The 19,075-nt window shown below is 38.8% G+C and overlaps 1 protein-coding gene across 5 annotated transcripts in view; it reads right to left on the minus strand.

Annotated features, from left to right (window-relative positions):
- The window catches only part of FNBP1L (formin binding protein 1 like), a 78,402-nt gene that overhangs the window by 12,921 nt on the left and 46,406 nt on the right, over positions 1-19,075 (minus strand). For 4 of the 5 annotated variants that reach the window (XM_044432200.1, XM_044432199.1, XM_044432201.1 and 1 more), the window contains one exon: positions 15,298-15,501. In XM_044432200.1, the coding sequence (XP_044288135.1) occupies positions 15,298-15,501 (204 nt within the window). Of the gene's footprint in view, positions 1-4,613; positions 4,629-13,084; positions 13,244-15,297; positions 15,502-19,075 lie in introns of all 5 variants that reach the window. The other variant, XM_044432203.1, reaches the window with a different exon arrangement.

The following is a 19,075-nucleotide window of genomic DNA, read 5'->3' on the forward strand; positions in this document are numbered from 1 at the left end:
GCATGACAGCTCGTGGATGACAGAGAAGCTTCAGAGGCCTTTCCCATCACAAGTGGTGTCAAGCAAGGGTGGGTGCTGGCACCAACCCTGTTCAGCATAATGTTTTCAGCCTTGCTGACAGACGCCTTTCAGAACAACTCCTTGGGAGTCAGCCTGAAATACAGGACCGATGGGAAACTGTTCAACCTGCGAAGACTCCAGGCTGTCACCAAGATAAAGGCCACTGTGCTACGAGTCCTCCTTTTTGCTGACCACTGTGCCCTGAATGCTGGATCAGAGCAGGAAATGCAAGCGAGCATGGACAAATTCGCAGTAGCATGCAACAACTTTGGCCTCCTCATCAACACAGAGAAAACCAAAGTGATGCATCAGCCAGTTCCAAAAGCCCAACAATGAAGGGACAAAAGCTGCAAGCAGTGGATCAATTTACATACCTTGGCAGCACCCTTTCCCGTGCAGTGACAATTGACATCGATGTCAAATGCAGAATCGCCAAGGCAAGCTCTGCATTCGGCAGACTACTGAACTAAGTGTGGGACCGCCATGGAATAAGCCTTGCTACAAAGCTTAAAGTCTACCGAGCAGTAGTGCTAACTACCCTGATGTATGCCAGTGAGACTTGGACAGTATACAGGAGGCACGCTAGGCAACTGAACCACTTCCACATGACTTGCCTCCGCAGACTTTTGAGGATTCGGTGGCAAGACAAGGTGCCAGACACAGAAGTCCTCTCCAGAGCAGGCCTGCCATCAGTTCACACCCTGCTGATGAAAGCCCAGACATGCTGGGCAGGCCATGTTGCAAGGATGCCAGACCACCACATCCCCAAACAGCTCTTCTATGGTGAGCTGTCTCCAAGAAAGCAACCGCACGGGGGACAAAAGAAGTGATACAAAGACACGCTGAAAGCCTCTCTCAGGTCCTTGGTTATCGACACCACCTCCTGAGAGACCCTGGCACAAGACCGATCAACATGGCGCATGCTGATCCACCAAGGCTGTCAAACTTCTGAAGCCAGAAGGACAACCATAGCACAAGAGAAGCGAGCACTCTGTAAAGCCAGAGTTGCAAATGTTGCAACAGTGGTGCCCACACATGTCTGTCTGACATGTGGCAGAACACTCAGTGCCCGTATTGGCCTTATCAGCCACCTGTGGACACACCGTGGACAACTCACAACCCATTAGATGTCAAGGTCCTAATTGAAAACAATGGACGAACATCACTCATCAATAGTTTGCTTGAATGCTCTTCCCTGATACCAGTAACAGAAAACTTATACTGAAGCAAAATCCTATTAAAAAGATCCTTATATGCCCATGCATATTAAATGCTGGGATTCCTGTCTCAGGACAAGATACTAGAATAGACTTTATATAGATGCTTCGTAGTTCTTACAATTCTGGGAATTCTTTGTGGAGAAATAATTCCTGGCTTGGATTTATTTGCTGCAGCACACATGCAAAATGGCATTGGGGCTAACACAGATGTAGTGCTGGCTCTCTGTTAATTATAATTAGCATACTGGGAGCCAGACTCAGCTATGTGGATCTTGCAGAGCAAGCTGTCCTTTCCACTTAACAGTAAAGCAGTTAAATTAATATTAACATGAACTATAGTTAAATTTCTTCAGATTAATTAACTCAGTAATCCAAATTTAAAAATGGGCATCAAATCTTGTAATAAGGGGAATGATTGTTAGACTTAATTATAGTAACCATCTTTGCTAAGAAACAGTTTAACAGCAATTATACAGGAAGGGGTATTTGTGCTAGCAAAAGCTTACAAGGAAAGAGAAGGCATTCTCAATACTAGCTTGCAATTCGCTAGCTGCACTTAGCAGATAGCTAGCATTTTCACAAGCTGCAAACTCCATCTCACAAGTTCAGATTTTGTCCAACTAATAATGTCATTTTGTAAATTAACTTTGATCAGGCAAACCTGATAAGATAAATAAAAACTATAAATAATCTTTTGATAATCAACACTAATTTATCTGATTTAGACCATTTCTATGACCTTGCAAAATCTTCAGGGAAAGACTACTATAGTTTGTATTTCTGCTTTGCAACCACATTTAAGTTGATTCATTCTGTCTTCTTGCTGCAGGACACATCAACAGAAGGATGCACGTAATTTCTGGATCCGAAATCACTCATGCCCCTATCATGCATCAAAGAACTATATTGCATATGCACTAGAAAAATCCCTTTGGTGCCAGCTAACATTTGCAATATAGCAATGTAGCTTGAAATAGTCATACACATCAAAAGGAAATGCTGAGAAACGACAGTTGACTTTACCTTTCTGTAACTTCATGGTATTAATTCTATTGAGGTGAATACAAGTAGCTTTTATTATATGCAGCGTGGGTTCTAAAGGTTCTAGAGGTTTGGTGCTCTAAACAAACCTTTACAAAGAAAAGACTCAGTGATCCACCTATTTGAATTCATGTTTTAATGATTAAGTTAACCATACCACCAATCATTAATTAAAAGTTAAAGGGAAATGCAAAGGGTTCTTTTATGTTTATGGTTTGCCATCTGCTTAGAAAGCTGTCTCAAAGGCCTATAAAATAATAAAGCCTATTAAGCTCACCTTCTTCCAAAATAACCAATCTTCTTTTCAAATCAAATCTGTAGTAATGTCATAAGCATTCTGTAAAACAGATTTTCCAGTTTGTTGATCTAGTGCCACTAAGTTCTTACCAGGGCCACATGGGGAGTAGAAAACACAGAAAGGATTGGGAGATGCAGCAGAGGTGAGGGATAGGATAGGAGGGATAGGATGTGGTAGTAACAGAAGTGCAGATGCAGTGGCAAGAAAGCTTCTTTTGGCCCTGATTTTGGCATATTTTTAATATAAAATACAATTATTTTGCATTATATTTGATATTAAGTTATTCGACTATATGTCATTCCAGAGATTTAAAGAGATCACTTTTGGCTCTCACTTTATTTTTAAATGTAACCCAGGCCACACTCGTGAAGTACAAAAAAGACATTATGGATAAAATCCATCAGAAACTTGGGAAGTTTAATTTTCAGGAAAATTGTTGGAACTCAATGCCTTAACTGTGAATTTCAATTTGATTGTACTTTTACCAGAATGCATCCTATATTACCATCTTGAGAACATTACTTCAGGCATGCATAGAAGATAGATCACCAGGTAATCTGGATTTCAACTCCCAAAAGCCTCTGCCAGAATGGCCATAGTCAAGAATGTTGGGAGTTGAAGTTCAAAACATCTGGAGATCTCCATCCCATTTGAAGTAAAATGGTTCTGTCTTAGTAGGCAACATTTGTTGCCAGCTTCTTATTGTGGCACCCAGTCTGTTACAGTGAATTATTTTCTCTTAGACATACATACATACATATTATGTGCACATTTTAATGTTCAGGATGAGCCATCTTCTTTATTAATGCTTCATGTTTTCTTTATCAACTACAAAGAGTTATGGGAGTACATTTCAAATCCTCTTTTCTCTTCCAAGGCACATCTAGCAGTAGTTATGTACTTCATTAGATTGAAATAAGAGAACTTTAAGCTGATAAAACATTGCCTTTTCATCATAAAACACTGAAAAAATTATGTGGAAATATGATAACTGAATAATATAGTTTTTAGTGAAATATTTATTACATTCTGACACTTCTGGATATTTCTCATGATCATTATAAATTAAATTAAAAAACAAGCTTCATCTTTATACTTCAACTTAACTTGCATAATAGCATTACCTAATTAGCATTATTTTCTTAAAATAGTGTTTTAAGATCATTTTTTTCTGAATGCAAAGTGTTGATTGCTGTAATTTGAAAAGCAGCTTAATCTTTAAAAATTAGCACTACAAACTGAATGTTTTTAGACCAGACCCTAACAATAGAATATTAATTTGCTAATTCATGACATTGAAGATGTTTAAGAGAACATGTTAAAGAAAATTCTTTCAAATATTAGTGTCTTTGTCTTATGAAAGACTGGTAAGGATTTCCTAATGACAAATTAATGAAAGGAATGGTGAGATATTCCACACCATTACTACTGTAGGAAACTACTTTAGACCATTAGTCCATTTAATCCAGCACTGTTGACACTGACTGGCAGCAATTTTCTAGGGTCTCAAGCAGATTTTTTCCTACATTATAGGAGATTCTGGGGATGGAACCTACATTCAAAACATGTTCTTTACCACTAAAGCCATGGCCTCTCACCTTAAAACTAGTTTCTGGCATACACAGGACTGGCTCTTTTGCAAGCCTAGTTCCCGTACACTTTATGTGTAAAATGAAACTTGGAAGAAGTACTGGACTGAGGCCATGTCCCACTCATTTTAGAGACACAACGTAAGAGTACATCATCAACAGGCTGAACTGCAAGCAGAATTATCTCCCATGGATCAGTGATATAACCAGCACAAAATATTAGAAGTCAGTTTTGTTCACACCAACCACAAATGAATTATGAGACAAAGAATGACAGTGAAAAGTATTGCAGTGGTCTGATTGTGTATCTCACCAACTGACTGAAAGCAACTATGAGATGGGAAAGCTATTGTCATGCTGTCAATGTTACAGAGTACCACAGGCAGATCAGCACAAAGGCCTTACCGTCTTCATCGACCACTGACCAGTTCAGTTGAAAACAGAAAGAAACAGGAAATTATTTGTATGCTACCAACCATTGGTTAGGAAGATTTCTAAATATAAAACATTTTGCTCCTTTTACAGGCCAGAATTTACTTGAAACTAGTTTCTACTGAGTTTCTACTGGCGCTCAATAACAAGTTTAAATGGTTGCAATCTTAGTGATAACAAATTCACAATATTTGGTACATTTTAGCTATCAGCTAGTACTGCAACAAGTAAGTGAAGGAGACTGCAGGCAATCACAGTTCAAGTCAAAAAAACAATAACCTATCAATGAAAGGTGCACTTTCATCTTGTTATTTTATGAACAACAGTTAAAAACCACTTATTTCTACACTGAAATAAAGTACACAGAAACACTACACAAAGCAGAAGCATTTGACAATGGCAATGATCTTAATTCACTAACAACAAAATATACTCTAAGCACCTGTTTACTTATGTCCGGAGAACAAAATCACAACACTTTCATGAAGTTCCTAAATCCTGCCTGCCTTGCATTTGCTCAATCTCCAGAAACAGGTTTCAGCTTTATGGGGAAATGGCTCAAACTTTCTTTATGGAGAACACACAATGATTCTATTGGAGATTACTAATATGGAAGGATGTTACTGACAAGTAAGTTCATGCTTTTATGTCAGCAAAGGGCTCTGGCCATCTTTGTTAAAATTTCCAAATTTAACTGAGGTGGTTAAAATTAATAGTCAGAAAAATAACACTGTTGCAACTGGGAAGCATTTTCTGGTGAAAGAACAAAGGTGTATTCTAATCAGAGTCTCAATTATCAAGATTGTTGCATAGTAATATTACAACCAGTATTATTCAGGGTAACTGAATTTATCAATGAAAAAGGATAAAAGGATAAATATGTAAACAGATCCTAGGACATTGTTTCTAAAAGGGCATTATTTCTTTACAATAAAGAAGAGAGGAAATATGAGAGGAAATACACAAAGAGATCATGGGGAAAAGAAAAAAAAACAGCAAAATAGCTTCAAATCTTATTCTGGAAAAAAACTACTGTTGGTAAAGAATGCTAGGGAAAAATGTTAAAAGCCTTTCTATTAAAGTTCACAATTATCCTTTATTAGAATGAGAGAATGAAAATGCCATGGAAATGCTTTATGACAGAAAGACTTAAGAAATATTGTTGACAAAGATGTTTAAAAAATTGAGTAGTCCTGGAAGATCAAATCCTAGGCTAAGATTTGAAGAACTGAGATACTTTCTACAGTTTTAAACTTAGGCTCTTCAAGGAGTATCCCTTTGTGCTGCATAGCAAGTGAATTTTAAGAACTAAAGGACATTTCAAAAGCAACTTATGTATACCATGAAGTGGAAAGAGTCAAAATTCCAAGACCTAAGCCTTCGTGAGTACCTCAAGTAGCTCCAGGAGGATAAGAAGAGCATCCCAATCTAGAATTTGTTGTCACAAATAAATCCTTATGAGGGAACCTACAGATTTTTGTATCAGTGCATCAGAAAATATGACATTATGAGGACATGGCAGGCCAACTACACCAATCAATGTATAATTAAAAACATGACTGGGTTTACCCTCTATCTTAACAATTATTGCTTGGAAAATTGGCTAGAATGTTAGTGACCATGTATAAGAAGGTACATGGCTCACACTACAAGCACTCTAAGTCTTTTGGCAGCAATCTGCCATATGGTACAAGGAACCGCTGACCAGTTTAATGAGTCAAAAGAATTTCTGAGTGCACACAAGCCCAAGTCTACACTTAGAAATGGTTTTTTGAACTGTCATCAATATGACTTACAGTTCTACACACACAATTTGTGTGATGGGTGGATGTACAGAACTCCAAATATCCAAACACAGCTGCTTCCTACTCAGGCCAGTATCCAAATCAACAGTTGTGGTCCTCATTCCCACTGGCATACTGAACAATCACTGAAACATTTTAAAGTAGTAATAAATAAACCACAAAAATATTAATCTATTTAACATGTCTGGCTTCATGTGTTACATTGATTTCTACTAAATGACATCTGCTATATTTTTCCTCTACTCTCTTGTATTAAACACAGTTGTATTTATTATTACATTTGGAAGGGTGATGTCAACAACAGATTAAATGCCCCAAGATTTCATTAGTTTTCATTTGTTTTCAGCATGCCCAGCTGCTGCTGGATAGATTCCTGATGACTGAAGCAGAGAGCAGTTCAAAAGTTTATGATGTTGTTCAAATGTAAAATTTTATGAAGGAAAAACTAATGACTGCAATATTCTGTTTCTCTGCTGAATTCACATGATTAAAAAGACCAATCGAAATCCTGACGATACCAAAGAATGCCAATTTCTGAAAATGTTAGGAAGTCCTCTATTCTGCTCAAGCAAATTGACAATACTGAGGGCAGGTTCACATGATACAAAAAATCACAGTGGCGTCTTGAGCAGAATGGCCTGTCATTTCATCCAAACCCTGTCATGGTATTTCAGTATATGTGAAACAAAGAAACGGGGTGCATATGTGGTGTGAACCAAAGACCTGCTTGGCTCTAACATCCAGAGCCTACCTTTCTCTCCTACAGCAAAGGAACTTTCCTGTCTCTGCAGAACATTCCTCACAAAAATGAAGCATTGTATGTGTATTGCAGCCACTGGATGATGACAACACTCCATCTGTTTACATGACAAAGTCACCTAATATCATTTTTACTAGCATCAAATGATCTATTTGTTTGAGAGCTTTTAAAGGCTACTAAGCATGATCAAGAAGCACCTATTACTGGTTTCTTTTACAAAAGTCCAGAGTTCCAGGGACTGGAGGCTTGGCATAAGGGTAACGAGAACACCAATTGTTTCCATCATTTAAAAAAATTCTAAAGAAAATGTCCCTTTCAAGCAGCACACACACCAAAATTTCTGACTGGAAATTCTGTGCAGGGAAACACAGAATGAGAGAAGGTACTTGATGCTTAAAAATTTCGGCATGGTGCATGAGCGTTGCTGGACTCAACTTGCTTTTTAAATGAAATGAAGATACAGATGCATTAACAGGAGAACTCTGTTAATCATGTCACTAGAGTTACAGTGTAATGATTAAGCTGTAAAATAAATCTAATTTCAACCATATCAACTCTTTAAAATTTCCAAGGCTAAACTATAAAGCAAAGGGAAGAAAAGGAAAACAGATATTTTAGTTTAAAAACCCCATGATCCTTCCTGACATGCTATGCAAGCTTAGCCAGATGGGAGTTCTGATGATCCAGAAGTCTGTCCTGTAAGTCGTCCAACCCTGCAATATAGTGACCAGACATTATCTTTTCTAATAAGGAGATACTGACTGGCTCTATACAACACAACAACCTATCTTCTGCAACTAGCTACAATGGGTTGTTATGTTCTCTGGACCTAGTGTACTTCCTGCAGGGTGGTTTCCTTTTCAGCAACAATTTTGACAACCCATGGTTTGTCCTAGAGGTTGTTCAATCCATGATGAGTTGTAATTTCATCTGAATCCAGAAAAGCAACTTCTTTGTGGAATGAGGGAAAGGCAATCTTTGTGATCTTGCCTGTGCCACGTCAATGAATTCCTCCACCAATGCCCAAATGGCACTTTCAAATTATTGTCACTAGATGTTAACACCTCTTATTTTAGCTCCCAAATTTGCACAATCATGTTTGCAATTTTAAAATCTGTTTTTCAGTGTTCAAGGACAAGTCTTATGTTCAAGTACAAGCCTAATACATGTAGTCTTGCCTGGACAATTTTCTCGAATGTTTCAACTGTATAAGAGAGAAGTGAAGAAAGTAATATAGATGGAAATCGACAAGACAAGAATGAATATAGGCTAATTTGCAGACAGTTGTCAAGGTCAAATTTCTGAGTTGTCAATCGAAAAGTGGCAAGAGGGAGAGGATGAAATGGCAACAGTAAAACACCAAGATGTGTGGGGAGGCAGTATCGCCTACTTTGCAGTGTAATCCTCTAAAACAGTGGTGGCGAGCCTATGGCATGCATGCCACAGCGGGCACGCAGAGCACTCTCCGTCGGCATGCGAGCCAAGTCACTCCAAGCATTGGATAACAGCGCACATAGGGGGTCATGCGCATGCTCAGAAAGGAGTAGTGGCACCAGGCGATGATGTCATGGCTGTGACTCATTAGCCGTGACTCATCCGAGCTTTTGCATGGCCGGACAGTGGCTGCCAAGGATATATCGATATATTTCCTTGAACTGGCTGTGAGTTGTTTTTCTAAACTAAAACGTCAGTTTTCAGGTTTTATTGCAGTGCTGGCACTTTGTGATAAATAAGTGGGTTTTGGGTTGCAGTTTTGGCACTTGGTCTCTAAAAGGTTCACCATCACTAGGTTAGGGTTAGAAAAATGAGGTGTCCGGGCAGGATTTTGATGGCTGGAATATGTTTAGAATGGGCAAAAATGATGAGCTGGGCAGGAAAGGCTACTCAAGGATGGCTTTTTCAAAATCTCCCTCTTTTCAATGGAACTTTAGCCCTCTATTAGGGTTAGGGGTGTGCATCAGGGTAGGGTTAGGGTTAGAAAAACGAGGTGTCCTGGCATGGTTTTGATGGTTGGAATGTGTTTGGAATGGGCAGAAATGATGAGCTGTGCAGAAAAAGCTATTCAAGGAAGGCTTTTTCAAAATCTCCCCTTTCAATGGTATTTAACCCCTATATTAGGGTTAGGGGAGTGCACCAGGGTAGGGTTAGGGCAGTGGTGGTGAACCTATGGCACACGTGCCACAGTGGGCATGCAGAACCCTCTCTGTTGGCACACGAACCAAGCCACCCTAGCATCGCTCCAGCAGCTGAGCATTGGATAACTGCGCACATAGGGGTTTTATCATGTTGTAAGCCGCCCCGAGGTTTCGGCAAGGGGCGGCATAGAAATGTTATAATAATAATGATGATGATGATGATGATGATGATGATGCACATGCTCACAAAGGAGTAGTGGCGCCAGGTGATGGCATCATGAGCCATGACTCATTGGTCACAACTCGTCCGAGCATTTGCATGGCTGGTCAGTATTATTATTATTATTATTATTATATATTTGCTTGGACTGGCTGGGAGTTGTTTTTTCTAAATTAAAACCTCAGGTTTCAGATTTTATTGTAGTGTTGGCAGTCTGCGATAAATGTGGGTTTCGGGTTGCAGTTTGGGCACTTGGTGTCTAAAAGGTTTGCCATCACTGATCTAAAATCTAAGTGTTGAACTGCCATTTCTCAATGTTCTCCACCTTTTCAGCACTTCTCTTGAGTCTCCAGCTACTCCAGAAAAGGGAGATAACTAACTCCATCCTTTTCACATCTCCTTTTTAGAATATATACTACTGAGGTTATGGCAACTAAACAAAACAAAACCCAATCTGATCCCAATTTTTGAGGCATAAAAGGCGGAGGGGAATAAGAGAACACTGAGATGCAAAAGGTGAAGGATGGGTAGAACAAGCCATGGTGAGCCCAATCATCTGTCAGACACACAGTGGATTGTTCAATGAACAATCTATACTATATTTCTCATTTGCAGGGTGGCTTAGTGTGATGTAAAACAAATACAGCCATTGATATAATTTCCAAAACATATGCATCAGGTTCAAAACTTAAGAAGCAATTGCAATATGTTTTCTGCCTACTCCAAATCAGATTATCAAGGATTAGATTCTGTTAGTGCTCTATGCTAGAAATGTGTACTTCCTTGCAATGTCTTGACTATGTCTATTTGTATGTCTGTGGATATCCAATGCAAGACTTAGTTTGAGGATTAGTACAGAATCCAATAAAATTTCAGTCTTCATAGACAGTCTTACAAATATTTTTTCTCACTTCCTCCCATTCCTTTCTTGCCAACCCCTGCCCAGCTGAAATTACTTTCTTCTTTATCACAAGCTCGAAGTTATTTTAAAGCCTGAACTGAAGCATAAAAGGGTATACAATTTAAGTGCAAAAATGAGCATTCAGGTTCCCGGATGCAGAAAAGATGTTTTTCTGTTGGTTTACTGAGCAATAATAATGGCACAGGTACAGAAGGAGAAAGTTACTAAGCTCTGATGTGCTAACCCAAGATAGGCAAGTTAAAGAGAATTTATAGCCAAAAAGAAGTAACCCACAACAATGAAAACTCCTCTAATCATTAACCGGCATTGCTTATGATTATCTCTGGACTCTGAACTGCTTGTCTTTAGACCAACATACCCAGCAATATCTGATATACAGAGGTAGACTGCATTCAGTTTCTTTTGAATTGTAGGTAAATAGATGTGTGTGTGTGTGTGCACATGCATGTGTGCACCTGCATGCGCACATCTATCTATCCATCTGATCTTAACTTCTGCTTATCAACAGCCAGCATTTTAATCTCATATATATAAGAAAATGTATTTCAGAGAAATAAATAGGTAATGCTAATTCATTAAGGCATAGTGAATGTTGCTAGGTTCACTATGATTCCTAGAAAAAATTAAATTTCTAGATTGTGCCTTTATAAATTGGTAAGCACCCTTCCTTGATCTCTCTTAGAAAGTGGAATTAACTATTAAGCTATTACTGATGAAATGCAGTTTTAACAGCAACAAAACAGACTTCTAGGAAGCAACAATAAACTATCCATTAGAGTAAAAGAACATTTATAATTGCAATCTATTAAAATAAAGGAATAATATATAAATATTACTACAGTAAGATTTAAGCTAGAGCCAGGAAAGATTTCTTTTTCTGAATTTTTGCCCCTGAAACTGTCTACTGTGCGGTCTGTAATCCGCAAGTCTAAAAAGCATGCTGTCAGAAACAACTTTAACACACACACACTAAATTAATATTTTGTATCATTCACAAATACTCCTTCAGAAATACATATGCCAATAACAGCAGAGTGTCGGTGCATGCGCAGCCTGGGAAAGAGCTGAGCTTAAGTGCCACTAGAGTATAATTACGTGGAAGTGAGCACATTGAAAAAGGAAAAATAACCCTATGATTCTGGTTCATGTCTGAGCTGCAATTCACAGTGCACACAAAGCAGAAAATATTAAAGGAGAAGCACTTCATAACATGGAAATGGTAGAACAACATCTCTCATTTGATTATAGGCATTAAGAAATTTGGAGTGAGATGTCTGACCTAATATTCACCCTGAGAGTTACTGTGACATGACCTACCCACAAGGGAGGATGTTTGGGCACCAGTGGAAAGGCTGACTGGGCTTGCTTTAATGCTTTCTCTCTGGTTTACTGGGGACTTGTTGAGGAAGGGATTCTGTTCTCTGCTTTGGTCTACCATACTTGGACTCTCCTCGAATATAAGACATGGGAGAGCATGGCGGGCAGCTAGACACTGCTGAAGCTAAGAAGAAATACCAGCAATGGTAGAGGGAATTCTGCCTGAACGCATGCATAGCCTGTGCATTAGGGCAGGGGTGTGTGCCAGTTCTAACTTCTCTTCCCATCAGAAAGATCCCATGCCTGGCTGCCTAGAAACCAGTCTGCTTCTAAGAGGTGATTTCCTCGAGGGCAGGTGCTGAGACAGCACCATCCCAGACCTGATTGCCAAAGCAGAGACCTGAAAAGCAGAAGGGATTTTTAGCCTACTGATTGTTCCTTCTGCTGCTTACATTATCCTACTTACACATAAACATGTGCACATATAAAGCTCACAGTAAGTAGTTTCCTTTGAAATCAGTATCTCAACTCAGCAACCCAGCTCCAGAGGAAATAGTATAAGACTTTGAAGAACATCTACACAAATTTCCTTCTGAGTAAATATGTGTACAATGTGGTTACATCACACAATATATTCATCGTTGGAGATGGCAGGGTAGGAAGAAATACACAAAGAAGCCCCCCTAAAAGCATTAGTTCCAGTGCCTAGAACTGCATAGCTGTACCATTGACAAGGATGTGGGAGAATTAAGACTGCACATATGCTCCTTTGTGGAAGGGTGGGATTAAAGTTTATTATTATAATTATTACCACTACTACTACCACCACCATCACCTTGCTTTACTAACCTTGCTTTCCCACAATCATTCAGTGCTTGTGTCAGAAGAATGTGCTGCCTCCATGACATTTCGAAGTGTCTGAGGAGACCTACATTTCTTTGTTAGACAAATCAACGCATCAGGGGCGTTTCCATCCCTAGTTATGTCTCCTTTCCCACATACATTATTTATTATGCACACTCATGATTATGAAACAGAAAAGTATGAAAACATGCACCCAGCACCCTCTTTATAACTCTGTCTTCTCAGTGCCAAATATTTTTGAATGTCACTCTACCAGTTAAGCTGAGGGCAACTATTACAGAACAGGAAACTAAGCACAATGATCTCTAATAGATCATTAACAGAGAGCCTTATAATGAGGGTGGAGAGTACTAGAAAAGCCACACCACAAGCACACTGTTCATAGCACCATCATGCACCTATAACCCATGGTTAAACTTACCCCTCTTTTGAGACTTCTGAAAGAAGGAATTCTGGGCCTCCCTGTTTTTATTTCATTCATGCAATAATGCACTTGTTCAATGGAGAATATGGGATACTGAGAACCATTAGAAGTACTGGATGTGTATAAACTAGTAGGGCTAAGGGGTGGGGACTGTGGCTGACACAGAAATAAAGAAAGGAACAGATAAGGCAAACATTCAAAGTGCAGTGAAAGTTCTGTCTTCCCCTTCCATTCTAGAGTCGGGTTGGATCCAGAGCTGCACGGAGCAGAACTCTGCATATAGGCATGGAGGTGGGGGAGTGGCAATGTTCACTGATTCCCCATACCCCTCTGCAACTACTTATGCTCAAAGCTCTGCTTCAGAAAGGTAGAGGACCTTCCCGTATAGTATGGGAAATGACACTGCAGGGAGAAGTGTCACCATCTCTCTCTGTACATCCCACCAATGGGAGCATCCAACTTGCTGAAGGGGATCCTCCTTTGGATTCCATTTGCAGAATATCACATCTGGATCCAACCACCAGCATTTACCAGCAGACAACATATGACATAATAAATTTGTCAGCATTTAAAGTTGCACGAGATGCTTTGTTGTTTTAACTAACAAAATGACAGAGAATACAAAGAATTTAAGAAAGAAAGGGTAAATTTCACTCTAATGTTAAGTAATTAAAAATATCGCTTTTCATAAGAGCTACAGACAAACAATCAAGAACCACCCTAACACTATCATTAAAACAACTGCTGAAAGAACAGACCAGAAAGGGGATATAGAATGCTTTTAAAAAAATAGATCTATTAGGTTTGAATTCAAAAGCAAAGCTCAAAACCCAGCAATGCTTCCGCCTCAAACCCAACAGAACGGATTCTGATTTAGAAATCCACGTATCCTCAATGCTAAATTTCTTAAAAATGTATTTACCAAAATGAGAATTGAAAGAATTCATACAGTAACACAGATGTACCATACAATTAGAATAATAAGGTAATCTTGTTCTAGTATCTAAAGCATTAAGGTGTACTGCACAAATATTATCCTCATTCCATTAAACTTTACTGGAAAAAAATTAAGTAATATTTTATTTACATGCTTTACTGAGTCTTATGTTAAGAATGTCTGCAAAGGCAGAATACACTTAGCTGTCACATCATTATTATTTCATATGTTCAAAGTAATTTAACACTGCTTCCCTTCCAACCTCTTTGTACATCTTCAGATTGATCTGCTGAAGCCAGACCAGTTTTGAACAGAATTACTGAGTTCTAAATTTGTACATTACAGATAGGGAGCTGCATGTTTGCAAGCTCTATCAAAAACTATAATGCAGTATCCAATGGGATGCTTACACCCCTACTAATTCTGTTGTATCCTGCCAATTCCCTTCCACACATGATGCCTACTTTAGTGCTTCCAGGAGCAGCCAGAAATAAGTTATAAATGCTTATTTTGGGAATGGAGCAAATCAGTAAAACTCCCATACTGGAGTTCTCTTGACCTGTTCTAATCCAATTGAGCATTTCTGCTTGTTCCAGGGCTTCCTCTGCACAACATGCATTCTCCACTGTACAAAGTGATGAGATGCACTGCAGAACAGAATCAGCAAGACCAAGTACTTGTGCAACAGAAATAATGGAGACATAAGAACCCAGTAGAATACTGCCTATCATCACAAAATGATGAATTTGCAGTGTTAAAAGGTTAAAAGGTTACTACAAACCCATGGAGTTTAACCGTTCACTTCTCTCCAACTCTGGCAAAGCCAACTCCCAACAAATATAGGCAATATCTGGACGACAGAATACAGCCTTTACAATTCAGCAACAACCACAGAAGTTGCTATAACTGGTCAGAGCAGGTACCAATTACCAGTGTGATTGCTCTGATCAGCTGCATCAACTTTGGCAACTGTGTGATGTTTCATTGCTCAGATGTGCTTCAGGTTTGCTGGAACTTGGCTATCAGACGAGCATGGCTGAGTGGCAATGAAGGAGGAAGAAAAGAATTCATAAAAGCACAGCAGGGCTATATATTATATCTGAAATTAACTCCCAAAATAGACAATTTGGTCAGTAAAAACTATGCTTAAAATAGCCCTTTCAAATTGTGCATAACATTGAAAGCGTGTTTCTTATTTTGTTTCAAAGAACATTTAATCCTGGCACCACAAAAATGGAGTGTTTTCATGTGAAAAACATTTTCATTATTTTACCTTTGGTTTTTTTCCAAAAAGCCACAGTTTGCCCTTAGCCTTGCCCACAGTGGTTTTTGCATCGATTTTCATCCCTTCTTGCTTTGGTGTACTGATTGTTCCATCAGAAACAGTCCTGTAAATATTCTGACTGTAATCTTCAAATGGAAAGTCTCCAGGAGGTTCAAACCCAGACTTGAAGGAGTCTATTACTATTTGAGAATCCTTGATGAGAGAGATACAATTTTTAAAATATGATTACAAAGCAGAGCTAATGGCTTAATCAGAGTGATATTTAATGATAAAACAGATGTAAACCAAATGGCTTAGAGTAGACAACAAGAAATTACTGATATTCCAGAAAGAATTAACTCATTTTACAGGAATATTTTTCAGGGTCTTTATTCTAAACAACCTCCAAGAATACATTTAGATATAATAGCAGAAACTGCAATTCTCTCCTATTCCTTCATAACCTTGTTTTGTCCCAGCTAGAATACCTCCACTTCCACCTAGAAATGCACAGACTCTCAAGGTGAAAAGAGATTTTTATATGCCTCATGCAAAAAATACTATTTTGTATCAGATGGACTTAAGAAGAAATAGAGAGCATGAGGGATTGAACCACAGGATTGAAAGGAGTATTTTAGGCCATCAAGTCCAACCACCAGCACAGTGCAGAAACCCAAACTAAATTAGAGCTCTGTTACAGTTCACAAATCAATTGAAAATGCCTCATTCACAAAGCTGAATGCAAGTTATATGAAAATGCTTGTCAATTTTTGAAGTTGTGCTCTCACTAATTTAACATGCATTTTCAAATGTGGTTTTAAAAGCTCTCTTTAAAAAAAAAAGCACAATTAAAACTACTTTTTAAGTCTTGAAAATGTGCATACTTTAAAATGGATATCAAAATGCATTAACTTTAAAAATGGACAATTCAAAGTGTGCATTATTATTTTTTTAATGCACAATTTTAAAAAAAATCCCAGCTCTTGAGCAGGGTCCTCTTCCCTACACAACTTCATCATACCTGAATCCTAGTCTACATGATAGACATGACAAAGAATCAGAGACTCCAAACATTTCAGCTTGGAACCTGCAATTTATCCCTATTTTCATTCTATTGTTTTCAGCCTAGTGTTCCAACCTATCAAAGTAATTCTGAATTATGTTTCTGCCTTCCAAGGTATTAGCTATCCCACCCAATGTTGTGTCACTTACAAATTTGATAAGCATTCCCTGTACCTTCTCATTCAAATCAGTAACAAAAAATTTGATGAGCACTCAGCCTAGGACTAAATCCTTCAGTATCCCACTCATACCTTCTCCACAGTTTGAGAGGCACTCTATGAATCCAATTCTATAGTCCAGGGGTCCTCAAACTTTTTAAACAGGGGGCCAGTTCACTGTTCCTCAGACCGTTGGGGGCTGGACTCGGGGGAGTGAGACTGGCGTGATCGTGGGCATGCTCGGGGGGCGGGGAGACAGGTGCGATCGCAGGTGTGCTCATGCAGGGAAGGCGGACGCGATCGCAGCCATCTCCCCCTCCCCGAGCACGATCGTGGCCATCTCCCCCCCACCCGCACCAGCATGACTGTGATCATGCCCGCGATCCCGGCCATCTCCCCACTGAGTACACCTGTGCGGGCTCAGAGCTTTTGGACTTGCTCTGAGGATAAATCAGCATGGCGGACTGGATCCAGCTCGCGGGCTGTAGTTTGAGGACCCATGCTATAGTCAGCTGTGGATCCATCTGATAGTTATTCCACATAGCCCACTTTTTGCTAATCAGGATATCATGGAGCAATTTGTCATATCACATTAGATTATGAAATTAATATGCATATTACTAAACATTTAGTATTGATATGTCTGTCAACTTTTAAATTTGAGATTAACTTTAGTGAAGATAGATGAAAATTGGAAAACCTCTAAGGGAGAAGTTATGTTATATTCAACATCTACGGAAAATAAATTGCAAGATGGGGGATACTTTGGTTCAAAAGTCTTTTTTTATTTTTATTAATTTTTAATCTAAAATCCAACCAAGAAAACACAAGTAAAGTAAAAACATATAAAATTAACATACAATTAAAATAAATACTGACAATAGTGTGACCCCCACCACAAGAATCATAAGATATATGCCACAGATAGAAAACTCATTCAAACATTCTTTCAGGACACTCCCCCTTTCCAAAACTGCAATGATTCTTTTGATGGTACAAATCCTTTCCCTTTTTAAAGCATTTAATAAATGTGCCCCTTAACTTATTTTTCTTTATGTGCCCTTTTCTCACTTTAATATCATTGGTTAATTTGTCATTGGCTCAAAAGTCTAATAAGCAAGAAGGATCTCAGGATTGTTGTAGATTGTAAGCCAAATACAAGTCAACAATGTGATGTGGCTACAAAAAGGGCAAATGCTATTTTGGGCTAAGTTATACAAATATCACTTTCAAATCTTGTGAAGTTCTAGTTCCTGTCTACTCAGCACTGGTTAGGCCTCAACTTGAGTACTGCTTCCATTTCTGGATACCATACTTTAAGAAAATTCCAGACAAGCTGCAAATAGTTCAGAGGTGGGCAACAAAGATTATCAGGGGGCTGGAAACAGCTCCCTATAAAGAAAACAGTACAACAATGGATTCGATTATCTTTAACAGAATGACTGAGCAAAAATAGGATCTTGGGATAGTATGCTCAATGAAAATGCTGGCCCAGTACACAGCTGCTGTGAAAAAGGCAAATTCCATGCTAGGCATAATTAGGAACAGAAAAGAAAATAGAACTGCTGAGATCTTACTCCCCTTATAACAAATGTTTGGTACCACTGTACTTAGCATATTGTGTTTAATTCTGGCTACCTTACCTAGAAAAGGACATTATTGAGTTGGGGAAAAAGTACAGAGAAAGGAGTGGCAACAACAGCTGGGTCTGTTTCACTTAGAAAAAAAGGTGAATAAGGGGAGATGTGATAGAGGTGTTTAAAATACTGCATTGTCAGGGAGACATTTTTCTTTCTCCTATAACACTTGAATCCATGAAGCTGATAGGTGAGAGGTTAGGACAGATAAAAGGAAGTGCATTTTCACACAATCTATAGTTAAACTATGGAATTTACTGCCACAGGAAGTGATGGCCGCCAGTTTGGATGACTTAAAAAAAGAGATTTAATAAGGGAGGAGGGTATCAGTGGCTACTAGCCTTGCTGGCTATATACTACCTCTTTTAGCAGAGGTGACATGCCTGCATGTGGTGGTTGCTATGGGCTTGGGCAGGCAGAGGTCTTGCACCCATCCTGTATGAATGTTTTGCCACCAAGAGCATAGATGGACCTTATTTTCTAACTTGGAGTCCTTCATTGAATGGGAAGTTGAACCCAATGGCCCCTTTCTATGACTCTATTATTAGACAGAATGCTAGCAGGCAAGCATACATGCAATGAATGTATACCTGCTGATGCTGAAAAAGGGAAAGCAGCATACAAATGAATCAACTACATAAAGTTAACATCTCAGGATGATAGAGAACTGTTAGTAGTCCAGTTGTGCATAATGGTGGCAAATCATGGGTTAATTAACCTATAATTTAGCCCAGTTAAACGCTTCCCATTAGTGTCAATAAAGGCTTTTCAAAAGCCTAACTGCCATGCAAGTTATGGAGGGAGGATTGTTCCTGGAAAGGGAAGCCCCAATTCTGCTTAAATGCTGGAGGCAACAGAAAGCCCTTTAAGAAGGCTCAAAAACTGACAAATTCTTGAAGAAACACTGACTCAAATTTAAGAACAAGTAGT

This window comes from Varanus komodoensis, unplaced genomic scaffold (genome assembly GCF_004798865.1).
Source record: "Varanus komodoensis strain SLA01 unplaced genomic scaffold, ASM479886v1 scaffold24, whole genome shotgun sequence".
Taxonomy (NCBI): Eukaryota; Metazoa; Chordata; class Lepidosauria; order Squamata; family Varanidae; genus Varanus; species Varanus komodoensis.